At 34.4% G+C, this 19,810-nt stretch overlaps 1 protein-coding gene across 2 annotated transcripts; it reads right to left on the bottom strand.

Moving 5' to 3' along the window:
* Positions 1-400: 400 nt before the first annotated feature.
* Positions 401-17,984, bottom strand: LOC115709819 (transcription initiation factor TFIID subunit 2). Of its 2 annotated transcripts, none has more exons than XM_061112282.1 (25): positions 17,631-17,984; positions 17,103-17,442; positions 16,661-16,806; positions 16,503-16,569; positions 12,262-12,461; positions 12,028-12,181; positions 10,055-10,139; positions 9,856-9,947; positions 9,355-9,480; positions 9,185-9,238; positions 8,595-8,663; positions 7,892-7,989; positions 7,461-7,808; positions 7,268-7,355; positions 5,379-5,504; positions 5,218-5,274; positions 4,506-4,585; positions 4,356-4,398; positions 3,906-3,992; positions 3,585-3,674; positions 3,248-3,306; positions 3,062-3,152; positions 2,822-2,987; positions 2,418-2,684; positions 401-2,329 (listed from the first exon to the last, which is right to left on the bottom strand). In XM_061112282.1, exons 1-25 carry the CDS (start codon positions 17,750-17,752, stop codon positions 2,271-2,273), a joined length of 3,114 nt encoding a protein of 1,037 aa, XP_060968265.1. In that variant the 5' UTR covers positions 17,753-17,984; the 3' UTR covers positions 401-2,270. The 2 variants fall into 2 exon arrangements, with proteins under 2 accessions (XP_060968265.1, XP_030493910.2); XM_030638050.2 differs by having other exon boundaries at positions 2,501-2,684.
* Between the last annotated feature and the right edge of the window lie 1,826 nt (positions 17,985-19,810).

Genomic DNA, 19,810 nt, shown 5'->3' with positions numbered 1-19,810 from the left:
GTGACAAGATACAATAGTACACTTACCTGATAAAATGACAAATGACAGTGAAATCTGGTATTCACTGTCATTAAAACCTTCCAAGGATCAATTTAGCCATCTTAAATAGCTAACCTTTAACCGTAGGTAATCTCTTTTCATTTGGAATAGAGAAGATTATTACATCATTGGATTTAGTAACATGAAAAAAAATAAATAAATAAATAAAAGTTCTATGCTATTAATAAGATAACAGTTCACTTTATTACCATGGAAAACTTCGTCAACCACATGTCTGCAGCATGTCTTAAAAAATTATCAAACATACTTGAATTGTGCAAAAAGATGGAAATGTTTCTCAAATTTTTATATCATACACCTATATCAAAATCAGAAAATCTGTTGTCACCCTATAATAAAGTTTTAGTAATAAGGTAAATACTGTATTTAGTGAATTAAATTTCAAACTGAAAATACATTCATACAAGTCAAAGATCATAGAACAAGGCCGTATGAATCTCAAATACTCAGATTGTCGTAACCAATACAGTTTACAAAAATACATTCCAGGGTCAGCTACTAAACTTGCTTTACTAGTACTATGTACTTAAACGTTGCCGGAGATGAATCAAAAACATCTAGGGAAATTCAGAATCCAGCCACTTTTTGATATTACAGGGAAACATACATAAGCTATGATTTGTTGATCGTTCTGCTTTTTATTTTTATTCGAATTTTGGGAGCAACAGAAGTAGTGCCTTGTGTTGAGGCGTCAGGCTTATTCTCAACCCTTACTGCTGCTGGGATAACTAATTTGGATCCACTAGATACAATTGGTTTTGCTTCAACAGTTGATGATTTGATCTTAAGTTCCTCTTTCTTATTTATCTGTTCTACTACAGAGGATACCTTGGCCTGGTCGTGCAAAGAAGAGGACTTGGCCATCTCCTTTTCCTTCTTCTTCTTCTCCTTTTTCAGCCGCTTCTTTTCCAAATACTCAGGATCGTCCTTGTGCCCTTTATGGTCTTCCCGCTTCCGTTTCTTGTCTTTGTCTTTCTTCTTCTTTTTCTCCTTTTCTTTTCCATGACCATGCCTTGAATCTGACAGAGCTTGAAGACTTGCAAACTTTTGTGCACCGGCATCTACATTATTGTCCTGGATGAAGCTAGATGATGATGGGTCATCTGGTTGACCTAGCCCGGAAACCTTGCTTGAATCAGCTGTGCATTGGAGTTCCTTGCCCACATCATCAGCATCACTCACAAGTTTCGCACTGCCTATACTAGCAGTCATCCTGGACCCACGATCATAGCATGAGTTGACTTCTTCAAGATTTTGAGTACTAATACTCACAGCTTCTGCAAAAGTTCTGTGGGGCGCATCAACAGACATTGAACTGCTGGCCCCGCGATCAATTTCGTAATGTCCGCCCTGGGATCTTTCAAGATTAAGATTATCAAACTCTGTTGCTCTACTTGTAGCAGTAGATCTTTTCATTCTGATTTTAACAACTGGCCTCTTCCGTCCATGACTCGTAGAAATTGTATCAGCTTCCTTAGAAAGCTCGGGAATTGCCAAACCATCCTTGGAAGCTTCAGAAACATCCCTGGAAGGTTCTGGAGCCGCAGATCCATCTTTCAAAGGCTCTGGAGCAGCCAATCCATCTTTCAAAGGCTCTGGAGCAGCCAATCCATCTTTCAAAGGCTCTGGAGCAGACAAGCCACCTTTGGAAGATTCTGGAGCAGCCAAACCATCATTGGAGGTTTCAGGAACAGCCACCAAATCCCTTGAAGCTTCCACGACAGAAAAATCATCCTTCGGAGCTTCCACGACAAACAAACCATCCTTGGGAGCTTCCACAACGGACAAACCATCCTTGGGAGCTTCCACAACGGACAAACCATCCTTGGGAGCTTCCACAACGGACAAACCATCATTGGGAGCTTCCACAACAGACAAACCATCCTTGGAAGACTCCTGTACAGAAAAATCCTCTTTGAAGGCTTCTGAAACATAGAGAACACCATCCTTGAAAGCATCCCGACCAGAAAAATCTTCCTTGAAAGCTTCTGAAACAGATGAAACATCCTTGTGAGCTTCTGAAACAGCTAAGCCATCGCCAGGATCTTGTAGAACAGCCAAACCATTCTTAGAAGCTTCTGGGACAGAAAACATTGCATCAGAAGCTTCTGACAAGACAAAAGTGTTGTGTGGAAGGTTCTGAGGTTCAGATGGTAGTTTGATTTCTGGAAGAAAAGAGCTGAACATGTTTTTCTGCTCGTGCCAGGCTTCTACATCACCCATATGAAATGGCCTATGATCCCTTGGAACCCCATAAAGTGTCGGTGGCCTAATAATTATCAAGTAAAAATGGGCACAGGTTAAGATTTAAATTATATATACTTGGTAAATACACACACACAGAGAAAGGTTATTACTTCTCAACATAAGAATGCTACACTGCGACAATGCAGGAGAAATTATCCATATCAATAAGGGTAGAAAAGGAAAAGGATAGCACCTTCCCCCAAGGATTTGTAAGATACAGAACAGGTGGTGACGAAGAAAGATATTGTTGAATGAAATCCGTCCCTCAAGTAGATGGAGCATATTCACAAGAGTATGGCTTCTTATGTCATCATTAGAATTAGATCCAACTCTTATCTGACACAATCTCATAGCATGCACGCCCAATTTCTCCTGCCCTGAAATTGTGAATGCATATTAAGTGTGCATGCCGCATAGAAATTAAAGAACAAAAACGGAAAAAAGAAAATATTCGTATAAGACTAGGTAGATCCTATAGAATCGTGACTATTTCACTAATGTTAGTGATGCCAACCTCTCAAAGACGGCTCTTCCTCTATATATTTGATGAACAAAGACAAAGCTGCATCAATGCCTCCACAGTGAAACTCTAGATCAAGTAAAGCCCTACTAGCTTCAATGCGAACTGGCCAGATTGCCTTTAAATCCCTATACGGTTTCAAGAGATCAACAATGCGGTCCTGCCCAAAAACACCATATAATTAATACCCCAAATAATTGAAATGCAGTCTACAGTAGGTTAAGAAAAACTCACGAGAGGGACGAAACCAGAAAGCTTCAGCGCAATCTGAGTTAAAGTCCTAATGCAGCTAACTGTCAATATCCCGTTATAACTTGGCATCAGCCTGGTAATATATGGCATTTCCAAATACACGATAAAAGTTAGATTTACAATTATCTAAAATAATAACTGGTCATCCATATGAAGCAAGTCACGCACCTGTCAAATTGCAGAAGCTGGTCAATGCGCTTGAGAAGGGACGATAGAAGAAGAATACTCTGCCGTACATAAAATTTGTAACAAATCAAGCTCAGGGTATAATGGTGAGGTAACGATTTTATTTTTATTTTTTTACAACAATAGCAGCAACAGAAAAGCATCTTTTATTCTTTACTTGGAAGAACAAGAGTGGAAAATTCAGAGGAAAACTGGAATTGAAAAACTCACAGGCCAACATTCTAGGAAACCACTACCACAAATCGGGAAGAATAAACTGGTTTAGTGCTCAAAAAATTGAATGGATGAAGCAAGAGTCAAAATAGAAATTATATCAAACCTGTTGTCCAAATTCAAGTTCGCCAACTGACTGAATCAATGCAGCGAGCCAATAAACATCAGAGTAAGGATTTCCATTATTGTCATTATACTGTTTGGTATGCAGGCAAGGCAACAGGAAACATGAAATCAGACTTTTTATAAGGCTAAGAATGCACAAACAAGGAGAAAATAAAGTCTATCCCCCATTTTTTTTATGTATCACAGATCTCAAGTAAAAAATTTTAATGGTAGAGTTAAAAAAAGATTTATATACACTCTCATGATGAAGGAGAAGCAGTCTTCCTGCTCTTGCTGCTTATAACGTTAGAATAATAATTACCTTCAACAGCTGTAAAACAAATTCAACTGCCTCTCTTGGGCTTTTCCTATCTGCTGTTCTAACCATAGCTACTGCATGTGGAATGGCCTACAAGATAGAAAGGCTAATTTGATATTTGGCTAGAGTGAGACAACTTCAATCCTTATGATGATATATTAAAGTACTCCAAAAATCTAATTAGATATTAAGAAATATTAAATTTTCATGAGTAAAACGAAATTAGAGAAATCAATTTCAGAGTCCCAGAAAGCTGCAGAAGAATATAGAGAGAAACTTCAGACCCATCAAATAAGACAGGGATATTAATACATCTATAAGATGTACAACAAATTCTTCAAATTATGGACAAGCTAATAACAAACCACTTCTTTGAACTTATAAATGAAAAATTATGAACCAAACCGATTACAGCATTGATAACGTATTACATATCCTACCTCATTGCATTACCTCAAGAACAAAGTATTCAGCAAAGTCATGGAAGTCATTTGGCCTGCAACAATATAAAGAATCACAAAATAATTACAAAAATGGGGTTGTAACATGTATAAATTTTGTAAGCATATAAAATGTCAAAATGTTTCTGTTAAAGCATCTCACTTGGGAAGTCCAATATCTGCATCAAACCGCCGACCCTTGTAGAATTTCACCAAGTGAAGTAAACCTGCCCAATCAGTTTCCTGAAACAAAACCGCCATATAATTTTCAAGTTATATCAGAGCACTAAAGAAACAGTACAAGTCCAACAACTAGCACTTGAAATTTATAAAAGGAGGCATATCTCCCAGTAAGTTAACAGGGGAGAAATTCTTTTATTATGTTCCCCATTTATTATATAATACAACACCACATCAACTGGCTCAGGCATCAAGCTTTCTTAAAAAATTAAAGGTTCTACAACTTATTAGCACTAGAAGCAGCTTCTGTGGCCAAAATATATTTTTAAGGGCCGTGAGTTATGAAACAAAAAAAATAATGAAAAAAAAAAAAAAAAACCATCAACACTTCTATATGATGTCATTCTCCAGAAGGAACCAAAAAACAAAAATAAAAAAGTAAAACTCCAGAAGGAACAAGCATTGAAAGGTTATCATCTAAATAGAAAGTACAGAATGAAGACTAACAGTGATTCCAATCTAGTTTGAAGTTTTTACTACCTCTTACACGTAATTTTACCAAGATTTGATACAGAAATCAACTTTCAGAATACTCACATATCTTTGAAGGAGAAATTTCACAATGAAGTGGAAATATTTTTTTTTTTATCTAAATGAAGTGGAAAGTTTATGGCAAGTAATAATATAAATAGTACCTCAGATGCTGTATTAGCTAATGCAAATGCTGCCTCAATTCGAACTCTCCAAAAGGCCTTCAAAAAAATAAAAAAAATAAAAGAAAAAAAAATGAAATCTAAAATTACCAGACTCCAAACACATTCTTCATATAAAAATTCAACTCTGCTAGTGGCAAAACCTTCGAGTCAGTGAGAAAATTATTGAGAGCAGTAACAATGTTAAATGATAGCTGTGGTGATGTCTCTAGCATTGCTATTGCTTGCGCCTGAGCAATAACATCTCTGTCCTTCTCTAACTGATTAATCTGTGGAACAATCAAATAATTTAATTTAAGTAATAAAGTAATAAAAAAACTCATGGCAAATAGCAAGGTGTAAGTGTGACTGGCATGAACAAAGGCAAGCTCAAACTAAAGGCAACGTGGTTCTAACCAGAGGAAAAAAATGGCATGGAAGTTGTTATCAACACTTGTGAAACAAATAAGCAGACACAAACAATTTTCTAGCATAGCATTATTAAAACATGCTATCAAATAGTTAAATGTTTAAATCAAAAGGATTACTTATAAAGTTATTAAATTAAAACATGTAAACCAATAAATGTTTAATCCCAAGGTTTACATATTACGCATTTTATAATTAAATGTTTTCTTACATGACTTATTCAAATTCAAAGACAACTTATGGGTCATAATGAAAGTGGTCAAGACTTTGAATTGCTAGGCTTGGGTGACAGGTTGCAATGTAGAAACGGAGTGGGCAGACAACTTCATGAACTGGTATTCTTTATAGATCACAAGAATAACCATTTGGTTCCCTCAACTGACACTACTACTTAAATCTCAACAAGAGAAACAAAATGAGAGATAGTAAAGCAGATCCTACATTCAATGAGAGCTATGCTGTAAATCACAAAACTCAAAACTCAAGAACCCATTAAACAATATCTACAACAAGAACTTTTCAAGGTTTTATGCGCTTTTCAAAAGTTAAGATGAGCTTTTCCCTCTACCATTTCCTCCACCATATCCTGCCTTGTGACCATTTTCATGCAGTCGGCCATATAGGAAACTCAGTGCTCATGTACCAATTTGATACACTCAAGTATTATGAAAATCTGAATGGATCTTTTACTGATTAAGAGAGCAAAAATTACAAAGTGTTTCCAAGTTTTCGAGACACTTGACTATCTCAACAAGAGAATAACTCAACTTTTACAAAAAAAAATTGATGAACATTTCCATCTAGGCTAGGTTCTATTTACAATGAATAGTCAGGCTGACAAAAATGACTAACATAAAAGTACAGCCACTAGAATTAATAGAGCTTAATGACTACGATAACTAACAATCGTATTAGACTAAGTCCGGATCAGTTTTTCGTTATTAGTTTTTGTGCCTAGGATATGTTAGACACATTGCTGGTATAACAGGCATGTACCTCACACACCTTTGAAAATAATGGTTTCATAATTTTTAGCCTATGTTGTAAGAAAATACAATAGAAATAAAATTCGTATTAGACTAAGTCCGGATCAGCCACTACAATTAATAGAGCTTAATGACTACGATAACTAACATTCATATTAGACTAAGTCCGGATCAGTTTTTGGTTATTAGTTTTTGTGCCTAGGATATTAGACACATTGCTGGTATAACAGGCATGTACCTCACACACCTTTGAAAATAATGGTTTTATAATTTATAGCCTATGTTGTAAGAAAAGACAATAGAAATAAGACAATGTCACCCTGACAATGACACATGTGGACATGAACATATTGTGAGACTTTATGTACGATTATATATTTAAATTATACACTACATACAATCTGCAAATCTATTTCAACCATGCTGAAAATAATTCTAGCAAGTTATCCATAAACATGACACCAATTTACACACTAAGGGACACCAAAAATAATAAATTTCCCCTTCATTATTTTCAGATACAATGGGGATTTAGTCCCCCCCTCCCACACACATATACCCAATCACTTGAGGGCATGCAGTGCCCCGTCAATGATAATTGTTCAGAAGACTAATGGAATAATAACTGCCATTCTTACCCACATCTGTATAGGTTGATTAAAATGAATTTCAGCAAGGTACTCCATTTCTGGATCTGCTCGCATCCATAACAAGGGCGAGTCCATACTGTGAAAAGAAAAGTTTGACACACGCATGCAAAGACACAAGAAAATAATAATTAGATCCTCCTATCCAAATAAACTTTAACAGAGCTTAAAGAAATGAACCTACCTGGAGCGCATATCTAGAGGAAGAGTACCATCTCCATTGTCATCAGATCCATCAAGTTTTGTACCCTTTTTAGGTTTCTGAAAGCGTCTAGTGGCAAGCTTTGAATGGCACTGTATTTCCACTAACTGCCATGTTTCTCCAGCCATTGGCAGAACTGGGTGGTCAAATGTCCCATCAAGTTCGTGAGCCCTAATACTCATCATCCCAGGCCATCCAACCTCACTATCTCGGTTTTCAGATTCAGGCCTACCATTAACAACAGATGCACTTGAATCTGGAACAGCAGTACATCCACGTAATACGGCTAATTCAATCATGTTCTTTCGCTTGTTATAGGAGAACCCCATCCTTAACAAAGAAAAACGGAATAACAATTGACATAAGTAAACATGGTTGAAAAGAAAGCTACATGAAGCTCTAATATTTTATACCTTAGCAGTGGTGAGCCACATGATTCCACCCAACGAGGAAAAAATTCCTTAAGAAATGGACGTTCAAGATTTCCAACCTTGTTAGCGAAATGCCGAAACTGCATACAACAGCTTATAGTATGAGTACTTCCAAGTTCAAAAATAAAAGTAGACATAACAACATATTATCCGTCACCTACAGCAAAAGAAGAGAAAAAACTTGCCCAAATAAATAAAAGAGCTGAAAAAGAAACTTAAAAGAAAATGAAAAGAAAGAGTTAAACACCGCAAGTGCCATCAATATAGTGAGCCTTTTGTTAGGCCTTACCAGTATGGTATTGTGAACTTTCATAAATAAAGAGGGTAAATGAGTAATTGTAATGAGTGGTGGGGCTGTGTAGGTAGTGTATAGGAGATGGGATTGAATGGGAGGGATCATGGAAATTGTATGGGATTGAGCTTTGGCCCTTGGGAGGGCGGAGGTCTCTCGAATAACTCAGGTTCTATTGTTCTCTTTAACATTTTCTTCACCTATTATCCAATAACAGATTTGCCTATTATTTTCTAGCTACTTTCTCTTCTCCGTTTACTCTATTTTCTAGTATCTTTCAGTTCTAGCTAGTTGTGCAGCAAATTCCTATCATCTTTCTCTAAGTAAAGACGAAAAGCAATATCCAGAGTGACAAGAGTATTTCAAAATGATCCCACCAGAAAATATCCTTACCTCCTTTGTACTGAGAGACCTCATTGAACGAGTCTTATCCTGCGCCCGAGAAACTATAGTCTGCAGAATCTGTAACAAAAATAATAATTGAAATGGAAGAAGATAAGGCAATCTTCTTATCAACAAAATTAATTCATAGCATGTGTTCAAAACGTCCTTGCACACTTAAATAAGCAAATTATAATTTAATAATCCAATGAGCTGGCTGTCTGATTATGGGCTGGGCTATTGCTTTTTTTTTTCTACTAAAAATATAATAATGATCAAAGAAAAGAATTGATAAGATCTTAGCTAAATACAGCATAAATAAAACCTGCAATTAAAATTTTACAATAGTATTAGACTTTAAAAATATAAAACAAAAACCGTTGCAACAAAGTATTCTCCTTGTCTAAAACAATTTCTCAATCCAAAAATGTAGTTTAATTATAACATAATCCCACATGAAATCACACAAAAGCTTCGCGGAATGAAGGATATATTTACATGTATAATTCTTGTAATAAAAGTTTGTAGCATAATCAATAAAATAATAGACACACACACAAGGAAAAAAAACTTGAGATAAAAAAATCTGCAAGAATCTGTACTTTTCGGAAGGACTCAGGTCCCATTTGCTTTTCCAACATTTGAAGGATTGCCACCTTCAAATACAAAATTGCAAAGAAGAGGACAATTAGCAAATAAGAAATAATAACAAATAAATGAAACAAAAATGATGTTATTCCAAACAAAAGAAACAAAATTTCAACTAACTCACAGATTTCCATGATCTTATTTTTTTGTATAGACCAATGGATTGAGTGCCATACAAATCCTTAGAAGAAGCAGAGGAGCTCAAAGATGTAGCACCGTTATCATCTGCTTTGCATACGGCACAATTTGCCTGCACAAATACTTTTCTTCTGAATTTGACAATATAAGAGATGACATGATGCATTTTTCTTTCTTTCTTGAATTCTAACATCAAACACAAACTAAGAGACTATGAAGAGAGGTTTTAAGTGTGGAAAGATTACTGGAACACTTAAAATGGCAGGGCACTAAGCTGTTACAAAGACACTGCAAAGAAATTTGTTCTTTTTTTCCTTTGTTTTGCCTATAAAACCATTCAGACTGAAATATCTTCTAGGCAACAAAAAGGCAAACATATCCTCAATGGTAGAAAAGAAAACTACCAGCATAATTAGCCCCACATCACAAATATATATCTTTTATTCTAAGGTTTATCAAATTTAGAAATCCAAATGTGGAAGCAAACCTTGTATCTCCTGTAGCGTGCCTCATTATTTCCTAAACACCTTTTGATAAAAAAATCCGCCATAAAACCAGCAAGACCGTCGAGAAGCCATTCTGAATATAATAATACTCTAATCATAAGTACAAATTATCAAACCATATAAAAATCAGTACATCTTGAGCACCCATAAGTAGTAACAACCATGTTCAAACCAGCATACCATCATTTGGTGTCTCGGGAGTGATATAAACACCAAACCACTGTTGAGCAAGGGCACAGGCAAGTTTAATCCTAGTGTCTATTGTCTGTCACAGAACAATTCATATGTCAAAATAACTAAAGGCAGCAAGAGCACGCACAGTAATAACAATATCGCATAAGGAACAGAAAATTTAACTTGTTAATTATACCAAAATTGTCATTATTTGAAACTATAAAAGGATTCGTGAAATCAGAAAATCATGGGAATTCATGTAAGGATTGGTGCAAAAGATACCAACAAACTGTGTTGGTCATAGGAAGTAGCTTTTCGGCTGTCATAAGCCCATAAATATACAGTTCATGCTGAACGCCCAGTCACTTTCAAAGAGACCTAGGTAGTGTTTGGTTGGTGGAAAGTAACAGGATGGAATAAAAGGGCCCAGTCTTTGTCTGGTGAAGATTTGCATGTAAGAAGTTCATGCATGCCAGGATGAATTCCCATACCATTCAATAGTTAATTACTTAATTTTCTCATATCTGCCCTTCTCAAATTTTATTTACCAATTTTAGATTAACCCTTTCTCCAGTTTCGATCTTTCAATCTTGTCACTTATCAGAGTTTCAGAGTGGAAAGCTCGGGAAAATGTTGAAACAAAAGTCACTGCTACTCTCTGTCTGTCGTGCCAAGTTATTACACTAGAGGAAAAAGCCACGTAGAGATGACTAATAAATTAATCCCATCACATCACCAATCCACATCTCTTTGCCGCTCAATAAATGAAGATCCAAATAATCAATTAATACTCTCTTTTTTTTCAAAATAAAAATAAAAATAGACTGTTGTCGGCTTTTAAAATAAATGAATAATTACCCCCTTCTAGATTTAAGAGCAGTGCAATGTGGAACAAGATAAAGCTAATCCTAAAACCTAGCTGCTATTGTAGTATTTGTCACCTTCCAACTTCAAACCAACGAAGGGAACAGTTTCCTTTTCCGTTCCATTACACTGCTCCAACACTTCAACCACACATTATCTTAAGAGTTGGACCACACACAGTCCTATGGATCAAAGTTAAAAAAATGGTCAAAAGGAAGCCAGACTGTAAATTTCATAAATACCCTACTCTCTTTTGCTTTGTTGGGATATTGTTAAAGTGCCTCGTAATGTGATTTTCACGACTCATAATGTAGCTAAGCATACTCAAAACCTCAGGCTTAGAAGTGAAGTGAGCTGGAGGGAGTTCGATTTGCAGCTGTTCAACAACTACATGAAAACTTACCCTCCTTGGCTAGTCGAATTGTTTTAGCTTTTCTCTTTGTGATGTTCTGTAGTGTAAGCTAATCAGTTTTGCTCTTTATTAGTTTATGTTTGCTGGGTACCATCTATCTTTCGCTAGAGTGTTATCTTGCAAGTCTGTTTATGTCCACCGAGAGCAGTATACATGATTAAAGAGGCCATCAACAAAACAAGAGTGTAATCTTAACACAAGACATTGATAATGAAAAACAGGCAAAATAAGTATAAAGCCAAGCATATCCATAAGAATACCACCCACAATCTTTTAATCTTCAATTCAAGTGAAAAAAAATAAAAAATTGTACTCATATTTCTATACTTCACTACAGTGTATGCACAACCCCAAAGGTGCAGTAAAACCACTTAAGAAGAATTGAAACCAATCATGCCATACCATGCAATCAGGTATATCATTAGCTAGAAATCTTTTTTTTTTTTTTCTTTGTGCTAGAAATCTTAATTTTGAGGTTTTGATTTCCCAGCAAAGCCAGACATATTCCATTGATAATTCAACCACAACCAAATTCCATGTTGTACGTGCATCATTCATGTTTGAGTAGTTTCAACATATAAAAATAATTATGCAGATGAAGCAATTTTGTATGGTATTGATTTAGATACTCAAGATCACAGATGAATGCAGAACTTCAAAGCCACTGAGAACACAAAAGAGGAGTCTGAAAAAGTAATCAAACCTGATCAATGATCTTCTCATCGAATAATATTTGAGAGCTAAAAATGCTCATGGAGGCTCCCAAGCCTAGTGAGCACACTGCCATCTCTGGTTCTATAAAAACTTGTTTGTATGACCCAAATGGGAAGTTTACTGATAAATAGTCCTTATAACAACTGTTGAAGGGAAAATAAGATTAAAAAGTCAATAGCAGTTACTGAATGTTGAACCAATCATGCAAGCAACGAGGACAAACCTGAACGCACTATGAAAAAATTCCACAGTACTTCGAAGCTTTGATAAATGAACAGGTAAGCACATATGTGATATTACACAAGATTGGTGATCAGGAAAAACTTCAAAAGGTCCAACTACTAGAGATATCCACTGAGCACTAACTGCAACATCTAGTTTATAGACATATGTTTTGCGAGGAGGATCATCCTTGCTCAAAACCTGCAGCGAGCAGTAACAAGGACACATATAAAACATATATATAAAGTGCCACAACAAGTTACACCATTCATGAGCTCTTTAATCCTACAGTGTAACCTGAAATAGAATTCTTCAATTGAATATAGATATAACTGCCTCATGTTGAAAGAATAGGACAGATTACTAACCAAGAACAAACATGATAGAGATTTAGCACCCTCAAATATCACAATTCACAAGCTTTATAATGAAATGGAACAAAGTAGACATTTACAAAAGGTGCCAAATAAATGGAGGAACAACCTTAATAAATGGTGCCAAATGGTAAATGAAATGCCACATCACAAGGACAATCATACTGGAGATGAATCAATACCCATTGTGAGTCCTTAATAACTATTACATTGGAAAAAATAAAGAAAAATTACCCAAAGTACCATTTTTGGCAAATTTTAACATTTATATGGTCAAATAATTTCTTTTACTAACAGAATCTTTGTTTTCAATTATACGGTTTTTTCTTTTTTTAATTACAATTTTACGGTGTCTTGTAAAAAGAGCAACAACACAACATAAAAACAAAATACAAATAACTAGAAAACAACATGAAAACACAGTCCATATTTAATATATATATATATGTATCTAAAATTCCGTACAACCATATCTTTGTAATATTTTTGACTTTTTTTTTGGTTAGCGGCTTCAATTTTGAGGAGGGGGAGGAATATATCGCCCCTAATTACATGCATAATAAAGAAATATACCACAATCATTCTATCAATAACATTCATGACAAGTCTTAACTGCCAAGAGTCATCCAGATGGGGACACTTAGGGGTGTTCAGCTAATTCAATCCAATCTACACTTAGTGCATCCAATTTAAACTAAGTACGGATTTCATATTTTGAATCCAATCTAATCCGCTTAATAACTCAAATTCAATCACAAAAGTGCGAATTAGATTGGTCATTTTGGATTTGTTACTTTTTAATATTTTGACTTATTTAATATTTATCAAAAATATTTTTATTTCACATAATAAACAACAAAATAAAACAAAGTATCATTGTTTTATGTCTACAACAACAAATTAAAATAAATAAAATAAAAAAGTAACAATTTAAAAGAAGAAAAAATTGTATACATAAAGAAATATTTAATTTTGTTTTAGACTCTATTTTCTTTATAAAAAAGAATGGAATATATGTTTGATCTATTAAGGTTTGAAATATATTTGTTTCATGATTTGTATTGCATTTTAAATTAGTATTTTTTACATTCAAATATTAATTATATCTATAATTTTTTTTAAATATATAAATATGTGTAGATTGGCTTGGATCAGATTAGTTACTTTTACATGTCAATCAACATCTAATCAGCACAAGTACAGATTTTAGATTTTCCACTCCTATTAAATTGGATTGAGTATTTTATGAACACCAGTAGGGACAATGTTATTATTTACTAAGCAGGTTGCATAAACAATACCTATGCATGCAAAGGCATCAAGCAACACTATAAGAAAGGAACAATCGGTAGAAAAAGACACTTAAACTATGAGGGGGAAGTGGTTCACAAATTATCCCTTTTAAATTCAATTGGTTGTTTCTACTTTGCCAAAGGTAAATGCAATTGTTGTTTTTTGTTGAGAAATTAACACTAAAAAAGTTAATAACCATCAAACTCAATACTCTCACTGAAATGGATCAAAAGGATGCGTGCGGTGAGCGTGAATCGAACACGCGCCTTTCAGATCAACTCTGACGCTCTCCCAACTGAGCTATCCCCGCAAATTATGCACAACCAGCAATCATACCCTGGTATGTGTCATAAAGGGAAAAACAAAACTTCAAACTTATAGTGGAATTGCTTTAAAAATAAGGCTTTACTAGGTCACAATGTAAGTAAATTAGTTGAGGCCAGAGATATGATATCTCAAGGGAAATATGCCACATCAAATAAAATAACAATGTCCAGATAAGACTAGGTACTTGCTTTTCCATTGAATTCTTATGGTTGATGCTTGACTAAGCCACGAGCAACTACAGTAATGCAGAACCAAAAAACTTATAAAAGGCACAAAATAAAGCAAAATTGGTGATAAAACATTAAAACTAAAAACAGCATCCTCATTGGACTACATGCAATGAAGTATTAAATAAGATTCCTTACAACCAATATCTTACCATATGTTTGGTGGGGAAGATTTATATATAGAGGTGTGGAGGGAGAGTAGTGGATTAGAGGATGTGGAGGAGTAAATCCATCCAAATTCAAAACAAATACTAATCCTTCCAAGGATGGAGGGATTGGAGGAAGAGAAATAAGTTTTCTTATCAAATTTACATATATACACTTAATCAAAGATTAAGAAATATTTTTTGGATGGATAAACAACTTGTTTTTTGCTTGTAGGATAAACTTGTCTAGTTAGGATATTCTATACCTAGTTTTGTATAAATTGTTCAAAATTATACTACTAATTTTGGAATTTGATTTATTCCTTCTTTAACTAAAAAAAGAGAATGACATTTTTAAAAAAATATATATTACTAACACAATTATCACCTCATAATAAAATAACTGAAATAAGAATATGTTAGTATGTACTAGTGTAATAACTAAAAATTTAAAAATAAAAATATAAACATTTACATAATAGGTAATATAGTAAATTCATAATTATTAATTACAATCTTCCTACTACAATATTCCTTTAAATACCTAACAAAATGATAGAAAATCATCTTCTTTCCTTCCTAACTTTTCAAACAACATAAAGAAGTACCACTCTCTTGTTAGGATCCCACATTGATAAGAATGGGATTGCTTAGTAGTATATAGCTACTTGGTCTTGCAAACAAAAATACAACTACTTGGGCACACTCCTCTTTAAGGCTAGCTTTTGGAGTAAATTCTACCCAAGTAGTTGTATCAAATGATATCATAACCATGAACCCTCGAGTGGGAACTAGGATTGACGTCGCGAAAGGGACGACCTGTGAATTAGACCCAAAGTAGGCCACCAGAGTGTGTTGTTGTGGACGTCGACTCCAAAGGAGAGTATATTGTTGGGATCCTACATTAACCAAGTACGGAATTGGTTCATAGGATATAACTACTTGGGCACCCTCCTCTCTTAGGCTAGCTTTTGGGAGTAAATTATACCCAAGTGGTATATCATCTCATTTCCATTCCTACTCTCTCTATCCTTCCTAACCTATCCATCCTACCTCTTGTCCTTACATCTTACCAAACATGCCCTTAGAATATATGAGTTTATAAAGCTTGAGATATCCACAATTAGTTCCTTGTATAGTAATATGTTATGGCAATCGCATTTTTTTAGAACAAATTCTACGCAACAACAAAAAACGTCAAATGTTCTCTAGCTTGCTAATATCTCTAACAATAGTTTTGCATTTTCCATTCTCAACATTCATTACTTTCATTTCATCTATTTTTTATGTCAGCATTTTAATATTATAAGGCTGCTTCTTCCATCTCAAACTTACCATTAAATATAAATATAAAACATTTTTTTATTTCTTAATGTGTACTGTCTTCGTACCTCTTTTCCTACAATCATAATATAATGCTACATTTATCATACATCCTTTCCGTTAGTACCAAGTAACAACTAACAGTTGACTCTCTTCTTATTCACAAAGAACTAAGTTTTCCTTCCCCTTTGATATTTCTTCTAATAGAAAAGAATAACCCCAAAAGAATTACACAAACATTTGTTGATGATGAAAAGTCATAAGAGATTCCATTAACCAGCCAATCAAGACCTACACAAATCTAACCAGGTGGAAACATTCAAATTTAGTGCCAGCTAGACTCCAACAAAGAATTAAACTGATCAAATTGAATGGTCATATTGTTGAAAAAATATGACAATGAGTTGCAGACCAATAATCTTTTTATCATGTACAATAATGCATTTTTGAAAAAGATAACGTATGTATATTTTAAATGACTATAACAAGTTCCTCTTCCATGGGCAAGATTCATTGTTGAAGAACGTTAATGTAAGTTGTCACATATCTCACCTGGTATAGCAAATTTCCCGAACTAACAGCCACAAGATTTTGTGCAACAGTAAACTCTAGATCATAGCTGTTCCAATAACGTGATAACCACAATAAATACTTCAAAAATTGCATATACTCAAAGCAAGAACCGGATACTAAGAAATAGATAACTTTACCAGCAGCGCTGCAATGTGTCGTCTATACAAGGGAACCAGCAGCGAGCACGTCTTATCTGGTTATCTGTATGAAACACGTTGCCATCAAAGTGAATCCCTGTCTCTGCTTTCTCTACCCAATAATTAACGCGGACCAATCTCACATTCTGCATCCAATATCAATATCCATGAGAAACCACGTAGAAAGAAGACATATTATGAAGTAACATGTTACTGTTATTTATATCAATTGATACAAACTATCAGCCGGGAAACCACCATATAAGAAATTGCAAACACATAAAAGAGTACAAGCACATGACATTGGTAGCTGAAATCTAAATGATCAAAGTCATATAAAGGGCATTATCCTGCCACCATATCATCAACCATAAAACGAAAACAATACAAATGTCTTACACACTGGGTCAACTTTATAAAAATGCATATATAGCAGCCTAACCTGCTTAATTTCTCCAGAGGCTTGTTGCACCCCGTTCTCCAAAACTGGCTGCTCTTGCTGTTCACCTCCCGTCTTGAATGACTTGTAGCAATTAATCAACAAATTCGGTACCAATTCTCTTTCCAAAGCAGATATGTAAGCCGAGCCAGCAGCATCCGCAGCAGTGATCGGAGATGTAACGTAGCACCACCTGCTCTCATTCTCCGTAAATTGATAATTATGGGGGTAATATTCGAATTCCGCAGGCTCACCATCCACATAAACATTATCAATCCCTAAATTCTCTGCGTGTAATCCTACAATCCCAATCTCCGGAACCACAATTTCCAGTTCAGTGTACCTAAGCCCGAGAAAAGAATTAACAAGTAAGCATAGTCAAACTCAATTACCACCATTTTGAAAACCAAGAAGTTCAAGAAACCCTTATTTTCGCAATCTGGCATGTTTCGAAGAAAACCAATAGAAATGCACGAAGAATAAAGGTCAAAGGAAGACATGGAAAGAAGACGAAAAAGATATGAGACGAACCCATAGACGTGACGCTTGTCGAGGTCAATGGAAAGGCAAAGCTTCTGGTGACGAACAACAGGCCCAGAGTTTTCAGGCTTGTTGCTAGCGTCTTCATTCTTCGGTTTGCGAGGCTTCGCCATTAGGGAATACAGCAAAAGTAGAGAATACACATAAATATATATATATAGAGAGAGAGAGAGAGAGAGAGAGAGAGAGAATCGAGTTCGTGAAGCTTTTTTCACCAGTAGAAAGTGAGGGTTTATTTAAAGACGCGCGCAGACGAGATCTCTCTCCGTGCCCTTTCTGCCCGTGTAACTCAATCTTAGCTGACGATTGTGCCCTAGGATTTGTCATTCTCAACTATCGTAACACCGTGTCATTAACACTTTGTTTGGTAAGAAGTATTAGAGAAGGGATAGATTAAAATCTGGATTGAGTTACTTAATCCTTACCTCTATGTGTTTGGTAGGGAGGAAAGGGGTAAGGAAGGGAAGAGAATGCTGATTGCAAATTAATTTGGGCCTTCAAATTAAATTTTTGGGATAAGTTGAGGAATATTTTTTTTTTATCAATTAATCAAAAATACTTTCATATTTTATTTAATTAAAATCTGTCCCACTTTTATGAGTGAATTGTCTAATATATGCTTACCTTTTACTTAAGTGTAGTACATAATTTACATTTTATGTAAAGAGTATAATAGGCACGTCATTTATAAAAGTGAGTATATCTTAAAGAATATGGAAATAAAGGTAAATATTAAAACAAATAAAGTAAAGTAGGTATACAATGCAATTTTTCTCATGTAATGGAATGATTTTTGTAGAATTTACATGGAGTATGGGTTTTTTAAACCTTTTATAATAAATATGGCATAATTGACTATGGACACTTTATATGGCTTTTTTAAAGTTTGGACATAATCTATGGGATTTTAAAGCCCATACAGCTGATAAGTTGAAAAATACTACTTTTTTGTATTCATTAATCAAAAATACCCTCGTATTATATTTTATTAAAATATACCCACTTTTTTGAGTGAATTGTCCAATGTACCCTCACTCTCTACTTAAGTCTAGCATATAATTTACATTAACTTAAGGGGTTTAATGGAGACATCATCTATAAAAGTGGGTATATCTTAAAGGATATAAAAATTGAGGTAAAAATTAAAACAAGTAAAGTAAAATGGGTATACCATGTAATTTCCTCTGGAATATATTTGTCAAAAGCCCATATTATGTGTATGGTAGTTTCTTTAGGTTATTTTAGTAATTTTAGGTGTTTAAATTTTTGGTTCAGTTTTTTTTTTAACATAACCGTTTATTTTAGAGGGGTTTTGCATGTAATTATCACGATTTGATGGTTGCTTCCCCATTATAACTTACTTTTGCAATTTTCAATTCATCCCTATAAACTCTAAACCGCATATATCATTATCTCTCTCCCTCTCATTTTTCATTTCCCTCTGTCTTCTTTTCTTCTTCGTTTCGTCTCTGGTTTTCCTCTTCTTTTTTTTTTTTTTTTTTTTGGCTAGCGATTTTGGACGAGGACGGCATTGCTGGGTTTACAACTTGGAGTTTGCATTGCTCGGCTAATCTTCAAGGTATTCATGCTTTCTTTCCATTTCATCATTATTCAGATTTTAGGGTTTTTTTTATTTTGATTAATGGGTTTGTTGAAGTATATTTTGTTGTTAATGGAGCTTCATTTATTCTTTTTTTTTTTTTCTTTACTGATTACCATTTTAATGTTTTAGTTTTTAGTTGTTCTTCTTTTTTAAAAAATGCATAAACTGAAGTGAATAGTGTGTTCATATTGGATTATTTGAGTATTTTTTGTTTTGGGTTTTGTTTTATGCTTTAGTATTTGGTTGTTTTGTTTTATCTTTTTAATTTTTGTTGTCAATCGGTGTTGTTGTTGTGTATTTTTTTAAATTTTGTTTGTTTTTGGGTATGATTCATGTTGGTTTTAGTTATAAATCTTCTTTCATTTTTAGAATCTGGTTTTTGGATATGTTTTATTTGATAATTTTAGTAATTTCGGGTTTTAGAGTCAATGTGCTGTAATAATTTTTGGGTTTCTTGTGTAATCTGAAAAGCTATGTAGTTATTGATGAAAATATTGTATCAGTTGCATGCAGGGAGCAGTTTGCTTGTAGGGTTTTTATTTTGCATGAAGAAATTGTTGTTGTGTTT

Source organism: Cannabis sativa, chromosome 3, assembly GCF_029168945.1.
Source record: "Cannabis sativa cultivar Pink pepper isolate KNU-18-1 chromosome 3, ASM2916894v1, whole genome shotgun sequence".
Lineage (NCBI taxonomy): Eukaryota > Viridiplantae > Streptophyta > Magnoliopsida > Rosales > Cannabaceae > Cannabis > Cannabis sativa.
This window is presented reverse-complemented; position numbering and strand designations above follow the sequence as displayed.

Excerpts from the sequence above, each read along its gene's own strand:
- LOC115709819 (XM_030638050.2), bottom strand. The coding sequence starts at position 17,752 with ATGGCGAAGCCTCGCAAACCGAAGAATGAAGACGCTAGCAACAAGCCT. Across the intron at positions 16,807-17,102 it reads CCTCTGGAGAAATTAAGCAG|AATGTGAGATTGGTCCGCGT; the intron begins GTTAGGCTGCTA and ends TATTGGATGCAG. Across the intron at positions 3,675-3,905 it reads TTGTTTTACAGCTGTTGAAG|TATAATGACAATAATGGAAA; the intron begins GTAATTATTATT and ends CATACCAAACAG.